The following is a 27,107-nucleotide window of genomic DNA, read 5'->3' as shown; positions in this document are numbered from 1 at the left end:
ATGTTGCTCCGGGACATTTTTGTCATTAACAACTAGTTTAGAATTGAAATGTCAAGCGATTGGGAGTACAAACCATTTTATCGGTTTAGCAAGTTGTTGGCAAAATATACTTATATATCTAGACAAATCAGTTAACATTCCCCAATGTAAGGCTCTAGAAAAATGTTCACCGAAGCGCGAAATAAATTCATAGCAGTTCGTTTTGAGTTTCTCTAATATTGTCATATATGACCGTTAATTACTGAAGTTGTTAAAATATTTTATGTTTAATGATATATGTTTCTTAATCAATCATCGTATTTGGTGAAACCACCGAGTGAACTGAAAGCAAAATCAGTCAATAAGTTTGCGAAAATTCTATGACTGAATTATACATCATGTGTAACATACCACCCTACTGCCTACCGAGACCTGCGACACCGGCTAAAGCAGAATACAGTTGAAAAAACCAACGTTGTGCACGACACGAGTTCATAAAATCGTTCACTTGATTTGAGGATGATAAAGATCGGTGGTTGGTAGCCACTGATAGTACAAACCTAAAAAAGATTTTCTTTTTATCGTAAACAACTCGTTCTATTTATTTTCTGTTTTCAATTCATACCACTCTCGCCTAATAATATAGCTAAATTTGTACTGAATTTCTTCCTAATATTGTATGGCCCTCCTAATTAGTGAGTTCGCCTTCTGAATGAAATTCCGAAGTGCCAGATATGCACTTACGATCCCTTAAGTTTTCATCATATATAGGCTTTATTAACAACTTCATGTATCCTTGGTGTCGTAGCTGATCAGGACATCTGTCGTTTCTTCACTAACTTTCTGAAATATCAACTAAGCTGCATGAACACCTACTAGTCGTCACCTCTGTGTGTTGTTGGTCTTTTTAAGTTTCTCAAGAAAATTTTCTTGGCTTAAACATAACAGCCTTTTTTAGTGTTTTAAAACCTATACCCAACCATCCCAAAATCTATACATGGTCCATCCAAGTGATCGTTTCTCTGTGCGAATTAGACAAAAAATTTTCAACAGGTTTTATGTAATGCATTGGTTTGACTGCCCTAATATTCTTATCTTTTTTTCTTTGGTACGTTTTCTCACTTAATCTCGACATTTTAATCGTCTTTCTCAAACATACTGAACCTAAAGTGTTCTTCCGAATAATTGGGGGATATTTTATTAGTATACTTAAGTTTCCTACTTATTTTATAATCAATTAAAAACCTTAACCTGATCATCTTTTAATTCCGTTTAATCGGGTACTTTGTTTCCAATTAATTTAAGTCGTTTGGTACTAAGTGATTCGAGCATATCATAACCATGAGACTGCAAGTGAACCGCAGATAGTGAATTTAAATAAATTATACATGAAACTCATAATTCTCTATTATCTAAGTCAAAACTCTCAGTTCTCTAAACAAACTTTTTATTTGTCGTAAATACGTAAATTATGTGCCATGTATCTGAGTATGTTCTGTGTTATACATGAATTGAAAATTGTTTAGGCCTCTCGTGGGAAAACTGTGGTTGATTTCACTGGCCGTTTAATTAATGGGAGTTTACGATATCGTACGTCTGATGAACTACAATCAACTTTTTCAACACCGCCCCCGCAGGACTCTCGAAAACGTGACAAAAACTCTGATGAATGTTCAAAAACCTGGGCTTCAAGGTTAAAGCAACTTCCATGTTATCTACAGCTGCCTCCTATATCTCTACCTGCTCGACTAGATGCAGTGGCTATCGACTATCTCCGAGAGCACTCTCTTTCTCCCCCGAAAGCGATCGAAGATCGTTCTAAAATTCTTACAAATTACCTGTGGTCGCGCCCTCTTATATCTGAGGTAAACAGATACTACTATTCATTTGTTTATGTCATGAATATGTTTTTACATCGCCTAATTTTTCGACACCAGTTTTTAAATGCAAGTTATAAGACTGAACTTCAGTGACGGCTTTTTAAATTCTATCATAGGGAAAAGTTATCCGTAAATCATCGAAAATTCAGGACTCATGGGACTTGGATTCATGTGATGAAGACGAAGGTCTGGTGTTCGCTCTGAAGAACTTTACTTCTCAACATGAAGCCCAAATTAGTAGAGAGTTGGATTTAAAGTCATGGAAATCACTAAGGTAAGCTTTCACCTTATCCACATCGCATTCCTATTAAATAATTTAAGGTGTTTGATTTTATCTATGGAATACTCGTTTTTGTTGGTAGAGAAAAGTCTGAACATGCACCTGTTAATGAATCACTTCTTATTTCCTCACTGAGTAATATTTTGACCTTTAGAGGTTGAATGCATCAGTGACTGTTGTGTAACAACATTGTATGATTTGTCTTTTGACTATCTAGCTTATTGATGATTCAATTTCGCCTATAAGGTTGCTTTTTTTAAACAATGAACAACTATCGACTTTACCTTGATTCAATCTGGTTAAGAATGTTGATGACTAAAGCAACCTTATGAACTTTTATCATAATTTATAAGAACTCTCGTCTAAATTAGAGCGAATAGTTTCACAGTATTTGAGCGCCGAGTTGATGTAAGACATTATATAGGAATAATATATATTTAAAAACCTTAACCTGATCATCTTTTAATTCCGTTTAATCGGGTACTTTGTTTCCAGTTAATTTAAATCGTTTGGTACTAAGTGATTCGGGCATATCATAACCATGAGACTGCAAGTGAACCGCAGATAGTGAATTTAAATAAATTATACATGAAACTCATAATTCTCTATTATCTAAGTCAAAACTCTCAGGAAAATATCTAGATTTTAAATCGGCACATCCACACTCGACCAAAGTGACAGTGGTCAAAAATATGATTACAAGAGCTCAAAAACTTGTCACGGAACCAAACGATGTGAAAAAGGAAATAAATTTAATTACATCCAGCCTAATGATGAACAATTATCCGAAAGATTTTATAAAAAGAATAATTAAGAATGAAAGAAATGACGGTATGGATAATACAAAAAGATTACAGAAAAAGGAATGGGTTAACACAGTGGTGATCCCATATCGGAAAGGTATTTCAGAAGATATTAGAAGAATCTTAAATAATCAAAATATAAGAGTATTTTTTCGAACAAACAATACCCTAAGATCAAAGTTAGTAAGAATTAAAGATCCAATTCACAAAGAAGAACAACAAAATTGTGTCTATGAAATCAAGTGTAGTGACTGTAATGCAACGTATGTAGGTGAAACATCAAGACAACTGAATGTGAGGGTGAAGGAGCACAAACAATGTTTGAAAAACATCCCTAAATCCTCAGATGATGTAAGAAAACTAGAGAACAAATCAGCGATAGCATTACACTCGATAGAATCGGGTCATACAATTGATTTCGTTCACACAAAAATCTTTCAAAAAGATTTCAATTCTTACAAGGAAAGACAAACAGCTGAAGCCTTATACATATGGGCTAATCCAAACAATATTAATAGGAGAGATGGAATACAATTAGCTGTACCATGGCAGCTAATCATTAATAAGTAATATCCTTAATGTTTATATCTAATTCATATTATCTAAAATGACAACAATTACACTCAATGATTCTAATCAGTTGTCTTATCGGAATTTGTTAAACAATTCACAGGAACATTAAAAATGACACATACATACAGTCAAAAATTACGCTCTTCAAATTTCACCTTTATATTTTATTTTTATTTTGTTTAATTATCTTCATGTTATACATACTGTGACAGATATGATTCATATCATATATTTTTATAGAGTTGAGATCATGAGTCAATTGAAGCTAGACTACCATGGAAAACCTGGAAGCACTGGACGGCCGTTTCGTCCTATTATGGGACTCCTCAGCAGTGCGCGTCCACGAACCCACTCTCGCGGGATTCGAACCCAGGACCTACCAGTTTCGAGCCGAAGCCCTTAACCGATAGACCACTGAGCTGGCATCCAACGGTGTTAATTTCTAACTTCAACTGATTCACGAAATTGAGCAACCATTCACCAATGTCATCAGTGAGTTCCTATCTCACAACAGACCTGGTTGAACTCCACCGGTTACTGCTTCTCACTAGAACTCCAGGAAATACTTCAAGGAGTCAGTCACTAGTGAGCACCTGATTATTATCAGAAGGGGTTTTGTGGAGATTTTAGTATTTTTATAGAGTTGAGATCATGAGTCAATGATGACATTGGTGAATGGGTTGCTCAATTTCGTGAATCAGTTGAAGTTAGAAATTAACACCGTTGGATGCCAGCTCAGTGGTCTATCGGTTAAGGGCTTCGGCCCGAAACTGGTAGGATCCGAGGTAATCAGTTAAAAAAGGGAGGGGGGCTGAAGAGGTTTATAATATTCAGTTCCTTATAAATTCACCGATAAGAGACAATATATAATGTGAATGTAATTTTCTCCTCTCACCTCTTACGTTTTCTATACATTATGTTATATGAACACTCATCACTTCACATCACACACCTTTTTGCACACTAATACACATACCTAGTTTAGACATTGTTAACATTGATTGGATGACCTATTCAGTGTATAATGAACTCGGAGAACCATGTACCTATTTATATTCGATAATTTTGATGTTTGATTATAATTCCTTGAAAAAGCTTGGACCAGATTGCCAGGCGAAACGTTGGATTTACTACAAATTCATTCGCTGAGATTTTACAAATATATATTATTCCTATATAATGTTTTATCATAATTTTCTAAAAATATGATAATTGTTCTCTGCCACTTTTCCCATTAACTTTGACTTGCTTATTAGTTAATCATATCAAATGTCTGGGCACGGATATAGTATCGAGAAGATCTTTTGTCGGTCAACACACAATCCCATTTTTGCAATGTTTATGTATAAATGTGACCGTCAATGATATCCATCTACCTAGTGGTTTGAATTTTCTGTTTGCCGTTCGTTGACAAATACGTTACTTTTAGATATCTTGGTTGTACATCGAAGATCCAATGATTGACTTATCTACCATTGAGAATATTACAGGTCATCTTATATTTATATAGATTTCTGCTCATTCGGAATAAAATAAATATTGAGAAATTCCAATCAATTTTCTGATTAATTTCACTTAAGACTGTAGTATAATCATTATAATATTGTGTTCTCGTTGTTTTTAGTTTCCGACTTTTTTTATCAGTGGCAGGAATATCTGGAGTAGTTGGTTTTAAAGCGTGGTTTTTTCCGTTTATTGTTGCCAAGTCGATACCATAAGAGTGGGTTTCTCAAACTCCGAGCTAACTATTTATTCCATTTTTTAGTTACTCTGGGCACACTTGTGAGCTGTATCTTGTCTCACGTTTGGCACCCAACTTTGCTACCGTTTGCCGCGTCTTGTACGAAATTCGTAAACGATGCCCAAGTTTCATTCCAAAGTCATTATTTGATTTTGGCTCTGGGCTCGGAACAGTCGCCTGGTGAGTATTCTGGATGGAGTTTTATGACATCTCTCACACTGAAATTCTACATTGCCAACTAGTACTATTTTAGTTTAATCAGAAGTGACTTTTTTATGCATATTAATTATCATATACTGCAAGGAAATAATTGTAAATCACAATACGTTGCAAATAATTTGACTTCCTCTGTGGTGTGTGTTCTCGTTCACTACAGCTCTACTACCTCTAATCTAGTGGTGGTGCTTATTTATTATGATGGCCATGTCAGGACGCATGGATGCAAACGCGTATCGCTTATATTATATCAGAATGATAGGACTGGAAACAACTAGTTTGGCTGGGTGACATAATGACTTCATTTTGTTTCGTCGATATCTAGCTAGCTTTTTTAACCTGCAACATTGAGAACACGAGATAACAGTGGAGCTATAATATTCTATAGTTCGCTGGGGCTAAGAAGTAGGATATCATTTGGGAAATCATGCCAGGAATTTAAAATGTATTTATTGTACTTGGGCTAATGTACATTTGCACCAGGTCGCTTACGTTGGTTGTGACTGGCTGACCGATGTTATCCTAAACAAATCTTTTTAGATAACCAGTGTTACCAGTTTATAGCTATCTTATGAAGTGCAATAAATTCGTGATAGTTTTGCTTTTTTCAAGGTGAATAAATGTATGGGAGCAGCACACCAAAGCAAAATTTTGATTCACACTGAAACTGTATTGTTATTTGTATAACAGCAACTAACCGTTATCTTCAATTACAGTCCTTCCTATTACAGAAAGAAAAGGGATTATAAAAATCGGGACTTTATTTCATCTTGCTTTTTCTTTTGATTTATCGATGTGAAGTTTGACGAAGAGGATCACAATACATTTGCTTCCTATCTTTTTGTTATACCAAAGCATCTGTTCAGAAGTATTCATATATATATATATCCAATTCAAAAGGCTTTCAAAGTCTATCCTCTTTAATTTAAACTACCATAAAGTTGCAGTTTTTCATGCAGTAGGTTTTAGATGCCGAGATAGTTATCAGGAAGAAATAGACTGTTCTCTCAGCGTTGGTCCAATCTATAATTTATTGTTTTGTCAGTCAGATAAGATTATCCTATAGCAGACAAACAATTCCATTTATAAAAAATATATTAATTCGCCAAAAAGTGAGCAACTAAATCAACTAACAAAGCAGCGTTTGGTAGATTTGAGGTTCCTGTTTACTTCTCAATAAAACTGCTAACTTTCCTCTTACCATCTTTGTTTTGACTACTTCGTATACATTTTGTCGTTTTTTCATCATAATCATTTTCATTCCATAGCGCGAACACCAACTGTTATATAACAAGGTAGGAGCGTAAGTGGTTTTATTTTCAAGATATTTTTAGTGAAATGAAATTTTAGACTGAATGCAAAACGATACTAGAAAAGTCTTTCTTATTTTTGTCGTTCCACTGGTCTAGTGATCTACTGACTAAGATGACAGCTAATTCATCATTAATATACTTATTTCGTCATTATTCGTAGTCATTTCGACTCGCTTAATTTTTTTTCTCTGTTATACGCTGAATATTTAGGGCAACAAACACAGTCTGGCCAGTTGGTTGCGTACGCCAGCATTATTTGGTGGAACCGTCATTGCATATGACACGATTATCGGAGTTTATGTTTCAAAAGCAGGGGAGTGCTCAACCCTTTGAATCTGTGTTTCCGGGTGTTTACCATCGCCGCTTCATGCCTAGTACCAAGGTAATCGACTTTACATTTGTCGTTTTCCTTAATTTATTCAAAATCCCAACAGAACATATATTCATTGATCTTTAACACTCCTCGTAGTGTTACCCGAAATTATATTTTCTGTAAATTTATGAACTAGGTAGCTTCCTGCTTTTATAAGCATCGGGATTTTATCCCCAAAATGGTTTGCTAGTTGTACTTGTGCACTAGGTTATATAAATTCCAGCTACTGGCCTGAATAGTGTAGTAGTCATTAGACATTTCATAAAAGTATTTATTACGTAAAGGTAAGGTTTTTAACTTGTATTTACTTAGGCTGATAATTTGCATTGGATAATGGTCACAAAAATTTTAATTCGCTTCATGGTTTGTTAAGTATATTAGAATACAACGGTTTCTGAATTAATCCAGGAAAAGTATTGTAGTCTTATTGTCATAGGCTCGACATATAAACAGACAGTTACCACCAATCAATCCTCCTGTGGCTAACTTTGCGGTCAATGACGTTAACGCGAAAATAGACTTATAGAAAAAAATTGCACTTGGATTCCTGAAGCATGTTCTTAGTGTTATATCGAGTGCATGCGTGTCCTGTTTAAAATATGACGTGATGATCCCCGCCAATGAGAGAGGAGTGAATAATCGACCAGAGCGATGACACACGAAAAATTTTACGAGCAGTCTAGAGCACTAGTCAGTCCTGCTATCTGCCTGGTCCAGCCAGTTAAGTCCAGAACACCAACAACAGCCTCTGCAATATGAATCATTATTCTCAAATATACTGCGTTTATATACCAAACAGACAGACCACATCGTATCATAAAATAGGAAACAACATTCGTATAAGATTTGGCCAAATGTGGCTGTGAATAGGGGGGAACAGTAATCAATAGACTGGGGATAACTCAGGAATGGTAAATCGTACAGTAATAGTCTATGGGTCAAAATAAAGATCATGATGAGGGGAACATGAATATGAATAGTTAAGTTACTTAATAATTATACAATAGGAAATATACGTATCATTGCTTACTTACGCCTGTTACTCCCAATGGAGCATAGGCCGCCGACCATCATTCTACAACCCACTCTGTCATAGGCATTCCTTTCTAGTTTTATCCAATTTTTGTTCATTTTTATCATGTCTGTCTTCATTTCTCGGAGTAATGTGTTCTTCGGTCTTCTTCTTTTCTTTTGGTATTCAGGATTCCATGTGAGGGCTTGTCTTGTGATGCAGTTGGGTGGTTTCCTCAATGTGTGTACTACCCACTTCTAGCGCTTCTTCCTCCGTTGGAATCTGGTTTATTCTCTCCCACAGTAGGTTGTTGCCGATATTGTCTGGCCAAAGGACCCGAAGTATTTTGCGTAGACAACCATTAATAAACACTTGCATCTTCTGGATGATGGCCTTCGTAGTTCTCCAGGTTTCCGCTCCATACCGTAGAACTGTCTTGACATTTGTATAGAAAATTCTGATCTTGGTGTTGGTTGACAATTGTTTTGAGTTCCAGATGTTCTTCATTTGTAAATATGCTGCTCTTGCTTTGCCGATCTGCGCTTTCACATCTGCATCAGATCCACCGTATTCGTCAATGATGCTGCTCAGATATGTAAGGGATTTTACATCCTCCAAAGCTTCTCCGTCAAGTGTGATTCGATTGATGCATGCTGTATTGTATCGGAGAGTCTTGTTTTTCCCTTTGTGTATATTGAGACCTATTGCTGCTGCTACGCTGGTCGTCTTCTCCTGCATTTGTTGTTGCGTGTGCGATAGAAGTGCCAGATCGTCTGCGAAGTCTAAATCATCCAGCTACATCCTAGCTGCCCATTGTATCCCGTGCTTCCCTCCAGATGTTGACGTCTTCGTGATCCAGTTGATCACCAGAAGAAAGAGAAAGGATGAGAGTAAGCAACCTTGCCTAACACCGCTCTTTACCTCGAATGAGTCGGTGAGTTGTCCTCCATGGATGATTTTGCTGTTCAATCCATCATAGGAATTCTGTATGATATTGACTATCTTCTCAGGCACGCCGTAGTGTCGAAGAAACTTTCATAGTGCTGTCCTGTCCACGCTAACAAATGCTTTTTCGTAGTCAATGAAGTTGATGTAGAGTGATAAATTCCATTCAATTGATTGTTCCACAATGATCCGTAGAGTTGCAATTTAGTCTGTACACGATCGACCCTTACGGAATCCAGCCTGTTGGTTTCGAAGTTGGGTGTCTACGGAGTCCTTTATTCTGTTTAACAATGCTCTGTTGAAGACTTTTCCTGGTATTGAGAGAAGAGTGATGCCCCTGTAGTTATCACATCTACTGAAATCGCCTTTCTTTGGTATTTCGATCAGAAGTCCTTCTTTCCAGTCTGTTGGTACTTGTTTCTTTGTTGTATCATACAATTGTCTCATGTTTCCTTCTCTTGCAGCCTTTTCTGCCGTCATTGCTAAATCTTCCACATATTTACGTTTGTCGGTTCTGATGCTTCTCTTCACTTGCTTGTTTACTTCTGTGTATTCGGCTTGTGCCTTGGCTTTTTCTGCTCTTGTTCGGCTGCTATTGATTGCTGCCTTCTTGTTCCTCCTTTCTTCAATCTTATCCAGTGTACCAACAGTGATCTATTCCTTGTGATGGTGCTTCTTGTGACCCAGAACCTCATGACATGTTGAAGTGATTGCCTCGTCGATCCCTTTCCAGTTGCTCTCCATTGAGTAGATCATGAAACGCCTGAGACCTATTGCTGGGGGCTATCTTGAATTTGTTGAGTTTGTCAGTATCCCGAAGAAAAGCCGTATTAAACTTTTGTGATGTTGTCTGCCACGTTATCCAGTGCTTCTTGGGTTTTAATTTTATCTTGACGACCAGCAAGTAATGATCTGAGGCTATATCAGCTGTTCTCCTGGTTCTCGCATCCTTCATGGTCCTCTTGAACTTTTTGTTGATGCAGATATTGTCGATTTGGTTATGCGTAGTGTGATCCGGTGAAGTCCATATGGTTTTGTGAATGCGTTTGTGTGGGAATATAGTGCCGCCTATGACCAGTTTATTGAAGGCACATAGGTTTGCAAATCTCTAATCATTTTCGTTCCTTTCTCCCAGTCCATGTCGTCCCATCACGTCTTCGTATCCAGTGTTGTCCATTCCAACCTTGGCATTCAAATCTCCCATCAGAATGGTCAGGTCCTTTGTTGGGCATTTCTCAACGATTGACTTCAGCCTATTGTAGAATTCATCTTTAACGTCTTCCTTGAAGTCATTGGCAGGCTCATAGCATTGGATGACGTTCATTGTAATGCCCTCTTTCTTTGTTTATAAGGCAGCTTTGATGATCCATGGTCCATAAGATTCCCATCGTATAAGTGCATTTTGTGCTTGTTTCGACAGCATCAATGCCACTCCTTGAGTATGTGGGGCATTTTCTTCTTCATGGCCGGAGTACAACAGAGGCTCCCCTGAAGATAGTCGTTGTTGTCCAACCTGCGTTCGATGTGTTTCACTAATTCTAGGCACCCCCCCAGGTTGTATTTCCTCATTTTTGCAGCAATTCCGAAGACTATATACGCGTGGCCATGTGAGTGCATTTCGAGAGGGAGAGCGGACTCTCCCCACTCTCGGCCGTACCAGGGCATTTGGGGGCAAATAGGAACAATAACAGGGCGGACTTGCATGCATATAGCAAACAATTCTCTTTGAACCTAGCACACAACAATACTGTCATGCACTGTCCCATCGCCCTTGGCAGTTCAGGCAACCCGAAAGTCACGAGAACACCATCAGGGCATACGACAGGCTAGGTACCCCATGGCCGGTAACGACTGATCCACCAAACGAGGCGGAAGTCCGCAAGGAACTCCAACTCTTGAAACGCTACAAATCACCAGGCCCAGATGACTTACCTCCAGCTCTTTTTAAAGATGATGGTGACTTTCTGGCCAAGGTTTGGGATCTAGAAAGTGTTCCAACATCATGGAATGAGTCAATAGTCGTCCCTAGGGTTCACGTTGTTCCTGTAACAACTATCGGGGGATAAGTCTACTTCCGATTGCGTCCAAACTATTGGCTTCTGTCATTCTTCGTAGTTTGTTTAAAACCCGAGAACGATTGACTCGCGAGGAGCAGGCTGGTTTTCGTTCTGGTCGAGGATGCATTGATCACATCTTCACCCTCCGCCTAATGTTAGAACACCGTCATACTTATCGCAGGCCAACAATCGTAGTGTTTCTTGATATCAGGGCTGCCTTCGATTCGTTGGACGGGACTGTTCTCTGGGATTGTCTATTGAAGAAGGGTGTGCCTGAGAGGTTTATTAACATCCTAAAAACTCTATATACCAACACCTCAGGTAGAGTGAGGGCATACAATCACTTTTCTGCATTGTTCCATTCAAGCAGTGGGGTTAGGCAGAGTTGCCTCATCCAACCATGTTATATCTTGTGGCCGAGTGGATGCCTTGCTAATGTGTGTCTTGATGAGACCGCCAATTAGAGAGCAGCGAATTATCGACTGGAACAGTGACACGAAACCCGAACGAGCAGACTAGAGTGCTAACCGATCCTGCGATCTGCCTAGCCCAGTCAGTTAAGTCCAAAACACCAATAACAGCCTCAGTGGTATGAATCATTGTATTTCAAACATACTGAGTTTATATATCAACCAAACAAACCATATCGACCCATAAAATAGATAATAACATTTGTACAATATTTAGCCGAATGTGGATGTGAATAGTAATCAATAAACTGATGATAACTCAAGGATCGTATAATAATAGTTCAAAGGTCAAAATAAAGTTAGTGATAAGAGGAAACGAATATGATTAGGTTAATTACAATAGGAAATATACATATTATATTGACCAATAAATAGTCCTCAAAAGTTACCATTCGTAATTCTCTTCGGGATACGACAAACCATTCCCCTCCAATTTTGTCATCGATGACATTCTGGAAACAGCTCTGATGGATGTAAGTAATGGCGGTGTGGATCTGCTGCCTTTGGAGAACGACTTCTCGACCTTGATTATGCGGATGATATTGTCTTACTGTGCGATAATGCCCAAGGCATGCAATCCGCACTTAATCAGTTGGCAATCAGTGTCGGCAGGTACGGCATGTGCTTTGCACCCCCAAGTGCAAAGTACTCCTACAAGACTGGCAGGATTCTAATCCTGTACTCACCCTGGATGGTGAGCAGATTAAAGTAGTTGAGAAGTTCGTGTATCTAGGTAGCTATATAAGTGCTGGTGGTGGCGTGAGTGGTGAGATTGATGCACATATAATGAAAGCCAGAGCGGCTTATGCCAATCTGGGCCATCTTTGGCGCCTTCGTGATGTTAGTCTGGCTGTAAAAGGTCGGATCTACAACGTGTCGGTGAGAGCAGTTTTGCTCTATGCTTGTGAAACCTGGCCTCTCCGAGTTGAGGATGTTAGACGTCTCTCTGTGTTCGATCATCGTTGTCTCCGACGGATTGCTGACATCCAGTGGCAACACCATGTTAGTAATGCAGAGGTTCGGCATCGTGTGTTCGGGTGCAGAGACAATAATTCAATTGGTGTCACCATCTTGAAACACCGACTTCGGTGGCCTGGACATGTTTTACGAATGTCGTCCCAGAGACTTCCACGTCGTGCATTATTTGCCGACTCTGGGACTGGTTGGAAAAAGCGGAGAGGAGGTCAGTGTATGACATGGTGTCGTGGCATGAAAGAAAGCTGGAAAGGGCTAGCTTCTGTTGATCCTTCACGACTCCCTGGCTGGGGTCCGAGAGATGGTGCAACACAGTGGCTAGAGACGTTATCAGATATGGCTCAGAATAGAAGCCAGTGGCGATCCTGCTGTAACCTTCTTTTACTTTCTTCATAAAGAGTGGTTCTAACTTTCTTAACTGAGAGAGCTCTTCTGGTTGTACATCTCAGTTCCCCCCATCATTACTCTTCTCTTTTTTTCCCTTTTATATATACACATCTTCCTTTTCCTCTCATTTCATTTTGTGTGGCGCATATGTATCCGGTGCCCTTTGTACCAATATATGTGTGAATAAATAAATAAATAAGGGCAAATTTGTGTTGTTAGTTACTGGGCTGTTGAGTTGGTCATATCACAAAGCTATGCTACCTTTCAATATTGTCCGTGGAATGTAAAGTCTTTTATTGATAAATCACACTGTTAATTGGCTCTGTGCAGCTGGTATATCCTACCATTGTGACTTGTCTGTAATAGCTCTCAAATTCACTATGATTCGGGTAATCTATTTGGTATACCAATTTTTATGTGTTCTCAGCAATGTTCTCGTTCGGTGACCTCGCGTATAGAAGCTACGGGTTGTGAAGGGAAACTAACAAATGACACATTTTTTTCTCTACTTGATATCAGATAATATGATTATATATATATATATATATATATATATATATATATATATATATATATATATATTAAAGCAGATTAAGTTGATCCCATGAAGTTCACCAATCCCTATCGAAACATTTTGTTTGACTCGATGTAAGGTTTAATTTTAAGTAGGGGAAAATTTATTTGCAAACTACTATTAGCATGGTTTTTTATAAAAGTTTAATAAAATCTCAACTCTGTTTTAACATTCTCTAGCTACTTGAGGTTAGATAGAAACAGTTGGATAACATTCATCTTTAGCGAATACCTTATATTGTTTATCTGTAGCATAGTATGTTAATTTGATTGGAAAAAGATGGGATGATTTTTCCGGAGTTTATATATGTCATAGTGTTGGACTGTGTTGTGTGAGTATTTTCCCGCATTTGAATGTGATAGCATTAATATTGGGAAGGTTATCAAAGCTGTCCTAATCAAAAGCAGTATCTTTATTGATTATTTGTCTGCTTTTGTCTATGTTCTTACAAGACTAATAGTCTAAACTAAGAGTTTGTTTCGTCTTACTTTATTTCTTTACTTACGCTACAGGTTTCTTTCGCGTAAGGAGATACATATTTAAAGCATATTCTCAGTCACTAGAAGTAAAGTAATTTACCCATTAGTTTTCTGAATACACAATGCAATATATGTGATTAAATCGAAGATATTCACGAATTATCTTTCAGAAATGTGTATAAAAAAGTTCTATGACAGTATAGGGAGGTTTGTGAAAGTTTTTAATTTTCGCAGTTTTCATCATGGATCGACCTTAAACAACCATTGGTCTTCAGTGGTTATTTTGTAGAGGTTAATTTTTCTTTACTCGTCTATAACATAACGCCTCGTTAGCTGAGCATTTTAGCAAGTCAATGGTTCTAGTAGTACTATGGATATCAGTTGTTGAGATAGTGTATTGTTAATAACTAAACAAATCCAAAAACATACATGAGGCAAAACGCAATGGAAACTGCGTGTGTGTGTGTGTCAGTAAAATGTCGAAATATCTGTGCGTATTTTGTGGGTGTCAATCAATTACGGAAATGAGGTGATACAACTTGTTGGTGCTTGGAATCAGTGGAACCCAAAGGAACCAAGCTGGACAGAAAAGGATAGATTCAGAAGAAATGTTTCTGTACTCTGGTCACGAAGAAGGAAATGCTCCGAACACTCAGGGAGTCGCTCTGATGATGTCCAAAGAAGCACGAAATGTACTTATAGGATGGGAATTTCATGGATCTAGGATCATCAAAGCATCTTTCAAAAGAAATAGAGAAGAAATCACAATGAATGCTATCCAGTAGAAACTACTATGGAGAGCAGTTGGAAAGGGATCAAACAAGCTCTAACTTCAACGTGTAAGGAGGTGCTGGGCCGCAAGAAGCATCATCATAAGAAATGGATCTCCATCGAAACCCTGGACAAGATTCGAGAAAGAAAGATCAAGAAGATAGCAATCAGCAACAGCCGAACAAGGACAGGGAAAGTCAAGGCACGAGCTGAATACACAGAAGCAAGCAAGCAAGTGAAGATGTGAATTAGAGCTGACAAGCAGAAATATATGGAAGACCTAACAAGGACACCGAAAAAGCTGCAAGAGAAGGAAATATGAGACAGCTAAATGGCACAATCAAGAAACTGGCAGGAGAATATAGTAAGCCAGAGAAACCGGTCAAGGACAAAGAAGGAAAGATAATCACTGAGATTCAAGAACAGAGGAACAGGTGGGTGGAACACTTTGGAGAACTTTGAATAAGCCAGCTCCATTGAACCCACCGGACATCGAAGCAGCATACACAGACCTTCCTATAGATACCACTCCGTCAACTATCGAAGAAATCAGCATGGTCATTAGACAAATCAAGAGTGGGAAAGCAGTAGGACCTAATAATATACTAACTAAAGCACTGAAGTCAGACGTAGAAGCAGCTGCAAGCATGCTCCATGTTCTGTTCAGGAAGACTTGGGAGAAGGAATAAGTGCCAGCGTAATAGAAAGAGGGATATCTCATCAAGATACTAAAGAAAGATCTGAGCAAATGTGGAAACTACAGAGGCATCACACTACTATCGGTACCAGGAAGAGTTTCCGACAGTGTCGCTGAACCGGATAAAAGATTCAGTAGACACCCAGCTTCGAGACCAACAAAATGGATTCCTTAAGGATCGGTCGTGCACAGACGAAATCGCGACACTACGGATCATTATTGAACAATCATTTTTAATGAAAGTCGCCAGCATACATCAGCTTCCTTGACTATGAGAAGGCGTTCGACAACGTCGATTGGAGAACCTTCTTCAATACTGGTGTACCTGGCAAAATTGTCAATATCAGCCGGTATTCATACGACAAACTACACTGCAAAGTGGTGCATAGAAGAAAGCTGATAGATGTATTCCAAGTGAGGACCATGGTCAGACAAGGCTGCTTACTCTCTCCCTTTTTCTTTCTTCCAGTGGTTGGCTGGATTATGAAGACCTCGACATCTGATGGGAAGCAAAGAATGGATTGGACAGTTTTCATTCAACTAGACGATTTGGATTTTGCAGATGACCTGGCCCTTCTATCCCATACACACAAACAAATGAAGGTCAAGACATCCGGTTTAGCAGGTGCCTCTGTATCAGTAGGCCTCAACATACACAAGGGGAAAAGTAAGATCCTTAAACACAACACGGAGAACACCAACCTAATCACACTTGATGGACAAACTCTAGAAGAGGAGAAAACTGTCACGTACCTGGACAACCTCATTGGTGAACAAGGAGGATCTAATGCAGACGCAAAGGTAAGGATTGGCAAAGCAATAACAGCATTTCTACAAGTGAAGAACATATGGAACTCAAAACAACTGTCAGTTAACGTCACAGTCAGAATCTTCAATACGAACGTCAAGATAGTTCTACTGTACGGAGCAGAAACTTGGATAACTACCACAACTATTACCAAAAAGGTACAAGTATTTGTAAACAATTGTCTGCGCAAGATACTCAATGTCCGTTGGCCGGACACCATCAGCAACAGCCTATTGTGGGAGAGAACAAACTAGCTTGGAGTTGAGGAGAAAATTAGGAAACGACGTTGTAAATGGATAGGACATACACTACGGGAATCATCAAACCGCATCAGGAGGCAAGCGCGTTAACTTGAAATCGTGAAGGGGAACGGGAAAGAAGAAGGCCAAATAATATACTGCGTCGATAATTGGAAGCAGACATGAAAAGGATGAATAGTAAGTCAGATGAATTGCTCAGGACAGAATCGGATGGAGAATGCTCGTGGGTAGCCTTTGCTCCTCCATGGGATGTAACAGGCTTAAGTTAGCAATCAATTGTGGTTAAGTTATTGGTTATCCGTGTTTACAACCAATGGGAAGATAGATAAAGATTGATGTGCAGACATGCATTCAACCAGACTCACACATACTTTTTCATAATGGATTAATTGTCTAATTTACCGCAGGTACGTAATAGAAAATTCGTTGGGTTTACTATAATATAAGTCCAGATGGTTATGTAAACTATAAACTTCTGATAGCTATCATATCATATGTCAGATACCACCACAAAAAACTAAATCATTGTTCCGGGGAACAGTATGACATTACTTTTGGTGTATAAAGGTTGATCACGCGAAATGTTTTATTTACGTTACTGAAATTCACTAATGCTTAGTTCACTTTAATCACAATTAGGACTCCATCAAGTTTTCTGTTTTCTGCATCTAGTTGTTATCAGCCTCGAAAAAGTGCTTGTTTAAGCATCTTTTGGACGTTCTTTTGGATTGAAATGTGTCTGTAAGGTAGTTTGCTGTACTCTATAAATCCCTATTTCTCAGTATTAATGCTGCTATTTGTTTGTTTTTTGTTTTATTCCAATTAAAACCATGTTTATTACCATGATTACTTAATCACACTTCCATAGCTTTCTTAAAAGGAAGAACAGAAACAAAATTTAACTTACTGTTTCGTCGATTTCGTTTTTCTTTTTTTAAAAAAGAATCAATATAATTTGGTAGTTTGTGCTAACACTTTACTGGAAATCCCATGCAAATCTTCTCGTTCACGTGTTATTTCATCCTTGTGGGAGAAAACAACTGATTTCCTCGTCTTTATTGAACAAGGAACAAAGTCCGGATTTCAGGCAATACTTGAAGCAAGAGACTTTCTGGTTAGTTAATTTGATTTTTTAAATTGCCTACTAATTATGAAAATTATTAGCTAAATTTAAGAATCAATAAGTTTGTCCTTGTGCTTTCATCCCACATCCTTTTTTAAGCTTTAATGAATAATGTTAAGATTTCTAGTTCAACTGGGTGTAGTACACATGTGTTGGACTCCTTTATGGTAACTAGGTAATCAGTGCTTTGAGATAGTAATTTCAGTACAGGTTGTTCATTTCCATATCAGAAACATAAGTTACAAATAGAAGTTTTTTGTTTCAAGTGGTCAGTGTCTTGGTATTGTATCTAGAAGTTATATTCGATTTATTTTTAGTGAATCTACAAAAGTTAGAGAAGCAATTCCTTTCTCAATGAATTTATTTTCAAGTTGCCCATTCATAGACAAACAGTAAATGTGTCACTCTGTTGTCGAAAAACAAGTGTTAACAATGAAATATCATAATAATTGTGGGAAAAAACCACAAGTTGGGATTGTATAAGGTGTATTAAGTTGCTAGCTTACTTTCTTAAGTCTATTACCTTTATTGAGACATAGGCCACTGATCAAGAATCGCCAACAAGCTCTGTTCAGGACTCTCCTTTCCAGTTCTCTCTATTCATGCTCTTGATGTCTGCCTCCCATTCCCGGGGCGATATGTTCTTCGGTCTGCTTTTCATTTCGCCTTGAGAATTTCATGTTAGGGTTTGCTTTGTAATGTAGTTTGATAATTTCCGCAATTTGTGACCAATCCACCCGCAGCGTCTTTCCCTGATTTTCTCCTCAGTTGTAAGCTGATTTGTTCTTGTTGTTGATGGTCTTTTCCCATTGGACTTGGGATCTTTGATAGACAGCTGTTTATAAATACTTGTACCTTTTTGATGATGGTTTTAGTCGTTCTCCAAGTTTAGACAACATACAATAGAACTTTCTTGGCATACGTATTGAAAATTCTGACTTGTGTGTTTGCTGACCGTTGTTTTGAGTTCCAGATGTTCTTCAATCATAGGAACACCACCTTTGCTTTGATAGTCAGCACCTTCACATTTTCATCAGATTCTTCTTGGCTATCAACGATGCTACCCGTATGCGTGAAGACTTTTACCTCTTCGAGATATTCTTCATCAAATGTGACTTGGTGGCTGCTCACTGTATTGTGTCGCGGGATCCTTTTTACCCTTGTGGATACTGAGGCACAGTGGTACCACAGTTGTCTTCGCTTGCATTTTTTACTGTGTGTTTTAGGAGGGATGGGTCATCTATAAAGTTTAAATCATCCAACTGGATCCATAGCTTTCACTGTATTCCATGCTCCCTCTGAGATGTGGTCTTCATAGTCTAATAAGCAAACAGAAGAAAAACAACAGGCATGAGTAAGCAGTCTTTTGTTGGACCACTCTTCACTCGAAACGCATCTGTAAACTGCCGTCTATGCCCGAATCTTCAACTTTGTCCACTGTAGGAGTTCCGTATAATAGTAATGATCCTTTCAGGTACTCTACAGTGTGGAAGATCCCACAAGGTTTTCCTAGCCACACTGTTGAATGGCTTTTCATAATCAAGAAATTTGATGTATTGCAATGAGTTCCATGTAACTGATTGTTCAACAATGATCTGCAGTGTCGCGATTAGGGCAGTACATGATTGATTCTTTCGAAAGCCAGTTTATCGGTTTGGAAGTTGAGCTTTCACTGAATTTTTCACCCGGTTTAGCAACACTCTACTGAAAACTTTGCCTGGTGCTGACACTAGTGTCATGTCTCCGTATTTCTCACACTTACTAGGATCTCTCTTTTTTAGTATTTCTATGAGGTGTACCTCTTTTCAGTCTGTTGCTACATGTTCTTCCTCCCAAATCTTTAGGAAAAGAATGTTTAACATGTTTGCAGTTATAACTATATCTGACTTTATGGGCTTTAGTCGGTATGCTATCCGGTTCTGCTGCTTTCCCACTCCTGATTCGTCGAATGGCCTTACTGATTCCTGTTGTTGGCGAGGTGACATATAAGGGAGGTCTTTGTTTACCGCCTCGATGTCTGGTGGGTTCAGTGGGGTCAATCTACTCAAGAACTCTTCAAAGTGCTCTACCCACCTGTCCCTCTGGCATTTTGGTTGTATCATATGGATCATTAATACTGTTATCTTGCAACTTTTCTTCTGTCATTGCTAGGTCTTCCATGTATTTTTGCTCATCAACTCTAATGCTTTTCACCCGTTTGTTCAGTTCTTGGATGCAGGTACATCCGACTGACGAGTCCCAAACAAGGTGTTATATCTAGAGCTTTAGATTCTTGCTATGCCGCGCACTACTAGACTACTTGAAAGATCGAACGCGCAACGTCGCAAGAGAGAATACAGAAGACTAGTAAGTAGGAATTTTATTCTCCAAACAGTGTCAAATATAGTACAAAAATCTCATGTACTCATAGTTTTTGACTAAAAGCAAATCATTTCGGACAGCCAATAGGCACATAGGGGGTCCTTCTTATTCATCCAATAGGGAAGCTACACGTCGACATTCTGGAATGTTCCCCTAGTGGTGACTGGATGGAATGTCTTCGGCTTCTTCTGGGCTTCTTGAGGCTTCCTTGAGTTTGCCAACGAGCCATCCTTCACAAGGCGAAACGTGCGTCCCGAATTTTACTACTAGACACATTCCATCTTTTCTATTTCAGATAGTTTTTAAATTAGTTTCTTTTGAAAAATATGTTTTTGTAATCGATACCCAAAATATGAGCGACGAAAAATAGGTAGGTTTCTTTTTCCCTCAATATGTAGTCAAGTAGAGAATTCAATTAACTGCCTATTCCATGTTATTTTTATGTAAGTGGATCTTTGTATATACATATCACTTCTCTCAATGGGGAAAGATTGAAAAAAGAGAGAAAGAATTCCAATTTACTGTCTGTTTTGAAGTCTGAGTAATAGTTATTGATTGGTAAATGTGTTAATATTTTCTCTGTAGATTACGAGTATATAATTTATATATTTCCTGATTATGATTGTGCGAAATTGTTACTTGGTCCCATAAGCACATTTTAATTGTTTTGTAATCTTTTCTATGTTGAAATTTAACAAGTACTTAGGATTATATAGTACTGCTTATTTTACCACCCAAGTGTAATAATCGCTCTCCACACTTTGTTAAAAGAGCATTCAAGCGCGTTATTTAAAAATTTTTTACAGCGCATAAATGGGGGATCTGATGTTCATATTTTCAGTCCGGTAAGTAATCGTTAGTATTAATTTTGAACTTTTAAGTGTCAAAGTTACGTTATTTATTATGGCAGAATGTTTTGTGCAACTTTGTCTGTTGTTTCTATATATAACAAGTTTCGCACACTCAACTTTGTTATAAGTTATTGTTGCTGATAAATATTCCATTTATTTTCATAGAAGTGTAGAAATTTCAAACTAGTCATTTGATAGACTAGTCTAATGACTGTACCTTTAAATATTCTTATGTAATGTCAGCTGTGGGATTAAAAATAATGTATTCTGTCGTACTACTAGTAGTACCACTACTAAACTTCATTAAAGATTCGTAACTATTGTACCTTAGTTCACGATGTGCTACTTGCAAATTATAAATACTCCAATGGCATCTCAGTTCCCACTAAGCTGATTTCCTTCAGTTGCAATTTACTACACCACATCCCCCACTTTCCAATATCATTGCTGACATATTTATGCAATAATATTGCAAACGAAAACGAAATCCCGTAAATTAAAATGAATTGTTAATGCTTTGTAATTATTTTTAGTGTCCTCATGCTCAGACTTGTGGAAAGAAGGATTCCAACTGTAACATTGTTGTACGATACTATAACTTTGGATTAACGCGAGTAAGTATTCCTTTATTTGATATTGAGCAAAGAAATGACAGAACCATTGGCCGACTTCTATAAATTTTTAAAATATTTTGTTGAATTAGTTATCCTGTTGACTTTTAGAAGGGATAAATTAGTTATATGCCAAGTCTGATGTCAGGAAATTGTTGATGTCTATTGAGATTATTTACTCTGAAGAAGTGGCTTACATTAAATCAGAAATACAATTTTTCTACTCATTGGGATATAACAAAAATATATTTATTATGAGGTTGTTAGTATTTTTCATTAAACTTGTCGATCAATAGCATTTCCGTTCAGATTCACTGAACAAATTTATTATACATTGTCAAGCTAATGTCCAACTCTTTGTTGTGTGTAAAGCTCATATTTAAATCATGTAGTTGCTGTACACTCAACAGGATAGTGTCTCACCATTATTTTTTACTGTCTACCCCGCTGTTTATTTCATACTTTTCTAGATTGTTTTACACTAAGTTATATAGAACTATTTCGCTCATTTCTCTTTAATTTGAACGGCAGTGTTCTCTAATGTAATTGATTTTCAGTTCAAAAGTGAACCGTCTAGCGAGCTTATTTCTTATTTGGTTGTATCAAAGGGGGATTGGCGAAGACATCAAATCCCAGTCGTAAAACCTGAATCTGACCAATTGCCTCGGATTGTTACTCATAAACTATCCAAAAATGATCAGCCCATTCACGATATATGTATGCCTTCCGGTGCAGTTGAACGTGTTCTATTCCCTAAACAACAGACTGATGCGTAAGTGTTCACTAAAAGTAATTACTGTTGTTTATATGTATGACTATCTGTTGTCTACTTAATCTTTTGTAACTGCAACACAAACCATCAGTGCATACTTTTACCTATGATCAGTGATGTCGACTTGTTACTCTGAATATCAATATCAACACCTGATTCTTGTTTAATTTTGTCGTTGACATGCTTTTAGCGATAACACTTTCATCATCTCAATCTCCAGGAGTTGAACTTTTACCGGGAGATCCACTTGTTGACTTAGAATACGCCGACGACATAGTTTTATTTAGTGAAGACGCTGACAAAATGCAGAGTCTTCTGACCACTATAAGCAACAATGCAGGCATGTTCGGGATGCGATTCTCCCCCTCGAAGTGTAAAATGTTACTTCAGGATTGGGTTGCATCGACACCTGAACTAATGATAGGGAGTGAAGTAGTTGAGCGTGTTGACTGCTTCACTTATCTTGAGAGTCTCATCAGCCCTTGTGGTCTAGTGTGTGACGAAATTTTAGCACGGATACAGAAGACTCGTCTAGCTTTCGCCAACTTGCGTCATTTATGGCGTAGGCGAGATATCCGTCTAACAACCAAAGGACGGGTTTACTGCGCAACAGTTCGTTCCGTCCTACTTTATGTCAGTGAAACATGACCGATAAGAGTAGAGGATATTCGTAGACTGCTAGTATTCGATCATAGGTGTCTTCGAAGCATTACTCGTCTATCCTGGAACCACCGAGTAAGTAATGTAGTTGTTAAGAAAACGGGTACTAGGTAAGGATGGGAAATCGATTGATGAAGTAGTGAAACTTCATCAGTTGAGATGGTTGGGACACGTGTTACGTATGCCAAACCACCGACTGCCCCGACGTGCGATGTTTCATGGTGTAGGAGTAAGTTGAAAGAAAGCTAGGGGCGGCCAGACCAAAACGTGGCACAAATCCATGAAGTCATTGACAAGTGGACTGAGCCATGTTGGTAGGTGTAGACTTCCTGGTTGGGATTCGCGAGATGATGATAGTAATCGATGGTTAGAGACCTTGAATGACATGGCTCAAAATCGTTTGCAATGGCGAAGGTGCATCCACTCTTTGTGTTCTACCAAGTTCTAATCTTCTGAATTCCTCATGTCCCTATCCTTTTTCTCTTTCCAAATTTATTTCACTGGATTATACTCCTTGAATAACATCTTGAAACCCTAATCTTTCGGATTACTGCTTATACTCTTACTACTTCTACCACTATGGAGTTGGAATCGACAACTGCATCTCTGTGTTAATGTTGTATGGCAACTCGAACTGATGTACGTACGTACGAAGTTCTACGCTGTGACTGACTGAATGACCTGATTATTTCTCATATAAACTCATTCCCCTATTTCTTATAGACTGCAAATAGGAAAATTTCCGTCCACACTAAAAAAAGTTTGAAACTGCTTTATACAGAAACAGAAAACATGGAATTTGGGACAGATGTGTACCGGTTCATGTTAATACATCTCACAGGAAATAACTAGGAATCAAAGCAAACATGTGAAAATAACAACGAATACGTCGCTAAATGACCATAAATAAGCAGAAAAGTAATTTGAAAAATAAGTAAAATCGAAAAGAGAAACCTATAAAATGATTCTGCATTCAAGATTTATTGACAAATGAAGAATAATCTTATGTGTTAATGTAATTTCTCACTAACTAACCATATATGTCTAAAACCATTTCCTAATCACTATTTCGTTCCCTAGGTGTTTATATTACTACATGAAACAAGCACATTCTGGTGATATCGTCCCTGCTGAAGTGGTGACCACAAATGACTCAGACCATGTGATTGCGTGTTTGAATGAAGAAGAGAAAGAAAATAAACCATCTGCATAGAGTTGTTGATATTTTTTTGACCGAGTATTAGTGATGCGATTTAGTGTAAATTCATGTAAAAATGAATCCAGCAATAATTTATATCTAGTCACGTTAATAATATAACAAACAAATGTGTGTTACATTCTCGTCTAGTTATCCAGATAATTAAGAATGTTTTGCGAACATAGTTTGAATGGCGCTCTTAGGATTTTTCGTGTTTATCAAGCGTATAAGGATACAGGATAAAATGTTATCGTACTTTTATGTTACGTTTTCCGCTGGTCAAAACGACTGTGTTTATGAATTTATCACAAATAGATTGAACGCTTAATTGTACGTAGCTATCTTCCTATATAACTATTAAGAAAATGATAAATCAAAATGTTACATAGATTCAGGTGATATCTGTTACCCATGTTTGTTCAAATCCTATGTGATAAGTGTATTACATCTGAAAACCTATTGATAAATAGACTTACACTCGAGAAAGTATTATCTGGACGTACTTAATGGCCAAATGATCGGATTCGTGATTATTTTGGTCCTGGTCCATTGTTTTTGTTGCTTATTTTCCTTCATGATGATGTAAATGAGGTTGGCTCATCAATGTAGGTTGGTCGAAGTTTACAAATATTTGAATCTTCCCTTATTGTAGAGCTTTGTGCTTTAGTTATTGCATCAGTCTCCCTCATCACCTGAAGGGCACCATTAGAGTTAGGCTCTAGTACCCTGCACATACCATGTAAGGACGACCAGTGTATATACTGTTAAAAGACATTTGCATACACCGTCTAATGTCAATTTATACAGAGTCATACGTACCACCCGGCTATCGCTGTACTAGAAACTTAAATTACAAGGTGCTGAAATAATGTGTTTTTATCTAAAATTAGTCGTCTCTTTGACAGCTGTACAAAAAATGGAGCTCTGTTTGCAAACAACAAAAATTATTCTCAGAAAGTCACTGAGCGGAACAGCTGTTAAGTTCAGCATTATACCTGTTATCTTTTTTCTTCCTAGACCATTAGATACCTTGGATCTTTGATTAACTTCTGCACTATCTTTAAATAACTCATGGGTGGTCGGAATACACATATGTCATTGTTACTTCAACACACTATATATGAATGGTAGATTATGCAACATATTTTTGAAGATTAACTATAGTCATCCTGATGATGCACCGTCGTAAGTGGATTGTGGTTTGAATGTATCGAAAATGTAATATTTTCAATCATAAGTCTGGAATGCTTGATAGCTAATTAACTGCTTAACAACTATTAATTGAAGTTTCTGTATTCTGTACTACTTTAAGCAAGAGTTTCTGAATGTAGTGTAGTAAAACAGCGCGCATAGCTTTATTTAACGCATCTTTTATAATTCGGCAGAATAGTAAAATAGAAATTCGTAAAGGAGTCAACTAAACTGAATCCCACAATCTTTTTCCCATAGATCATCTAAATGGAATCTAACCTAATGAGCTATTCATGTTTAAATATTCCCAAGTCAAAAGATAAGTTTTTCTGACAGCACAGAATTACAAATTTAAAAGGATAATATATTCTGTTTGATACCAGTTACACTACCAAAAGTGGAGTCATTTAGGAAGTTTATTCTTCAAATAAACGAATGCTCCCAAAACTAGAAGACATACTAGGACAGGATATGTACTTGGTAAAAGTGAGTAAAGTGTTCACAATAAAGAACTATGCAATAAGTAGCGAAAATAAGTAAACGAATAAGAAGTGAGGTATGACTATAAATAATATAGTTTCCACTAATGCATCCAAGGTGAAGGAAAAACAAACAGTAGAAGAGCTTGTTGTAACAAGCTAGCGAAATTCGTCACTATATTCGTAACTATAATTTGTCACAGTGTATATCTTCTGGTGAGATTATTACAGACAGGTCATCTATTTATGGATTACTGAAAGGTAAACTATAAAGTACCCTGTAGAAAAACTGGTCGAATGTTACTATCTTCTTCCCTAATTTAAAAGCAATCCAAAAAGATCGATATTTCATTGTCTATTCAGTGTTGTTCTTGTAATGTGCAGTGTCCGAGAGTTAATATTGATACTCAATCGTCTTAAAAAGGAGCCCGATCGACTACGCGACTGAAAAGACAGCTTAAGAAAGAAAGCATATTGGCTAAGCTGAATTGGCGTTTATGTATACTCATTTATTTATATTCTTTAGAAAATTAATCCGCCAAATGATATGTATCTCATTCCTAGGAAAAGCCACTTCTTGGTCAGTCACGTGCACTTGTCATTTCGCCTTACTTTGATTGACCCAATATATCATCTATATTGTCAATAAGTAACTGAGGTCTCTAGATTTTTTGAGAGCCACAGTTATTTTTACTTCTCTATGTTAAGAAGGTAGTACATCTTACCGAAATTTTCGTCTTATTTGAGCTTTTTGGTTCTACTATACACGCTCTGATGGAACTAGGGTTCCTCAAATGATTTTATATCCCATTAAAGTTATGTCACATTGCGCTAGTTCGGTTATTTTCTCAAGATAACTCAATAGTCTACTGTACGAGCATAATACATACGTTGCTGACGTTTGGTGAAGATTAGTCGAGAGAGAACGTATGCTGGTCTATTCTGGGTGTGTGTCGACTTTGATTTATGTAGTAAGAAATTTAGTTATTTGTTGGAAAAAACGGGCCAACCGAAAGAAATTCATAACAAAAGATGACCGATATTTAGGGTTAAGGTGATCTTTGTTTGATATCCACTGGTTTTAGGTTTAATGGTAGGTTTTAATATTAATGAAAACTAATACATTTGCATTCTGACTCTGTTATAACGCGAAATATAACGTGGGTATTGCGATAGGACTACGCGAAATTCTACCGATTGACCAAATTCAGATATCCTAGTTCGACCCCAATACTGTTCCCCAACTCCAATAAATCAGAACACAGCCG

The 27,107-nt window shown here is 37.6% G+C and overlaps 1 protein-coding gene across 1 annotated transcript; it reads left to right on the top strand.

The window, feature by feature from the left end:
• Positions 1 to 1,450: 1,450 nt before the first annotated feature.
• On the top strand, positions 1,451 to 24,184 carry Smp_210640 (huntingtin interacting protein-related; the record flags this gene model as incomplete). Its single annotated transcript, XM_018792734.1, has 10 exons — positions 1,451 to 1,453; positions 1,506 to 1,844; positions 1,976 to 2,133; positions 5,281 to 5,436; positions 6,996 to 7,167; positions 17,537 to 17,707; positions 20,884 to 20,922; positions 21,462 to 21,542; positions 22,097 to 22,311; positions 24,052 to 24,184. 10 exons carry the CDS (start codon positions 1,451 to 1,453, stop codon positions 24,182 to 24,184), a joined length of 1,467 nt encoding a protein of 488 aa, XP_018644660.1.
• Positions 24,185 to 27,107: the final 2,923 nt, after the last annotated feature.

The sequence above is a fragment of the Schistosoma mansoni genome (assembly GCF_000237925.1).
Source record: "Schistosoma mansoni, WGS project CABG00000000 data, supercontig 0129, strain Puerto Rico, whole genome shotgun sequence".
NCBI classification, from domain to species: Eukaryota; Metazoa; Platyhelminthes; class Trematoda; order Strigeidida; family Schistosomatidae; genus Schistosoma; species Schistosoma mansoni.
This window is presented reverse-complemented; position numbering and strand designations above follow the sequence as displayed.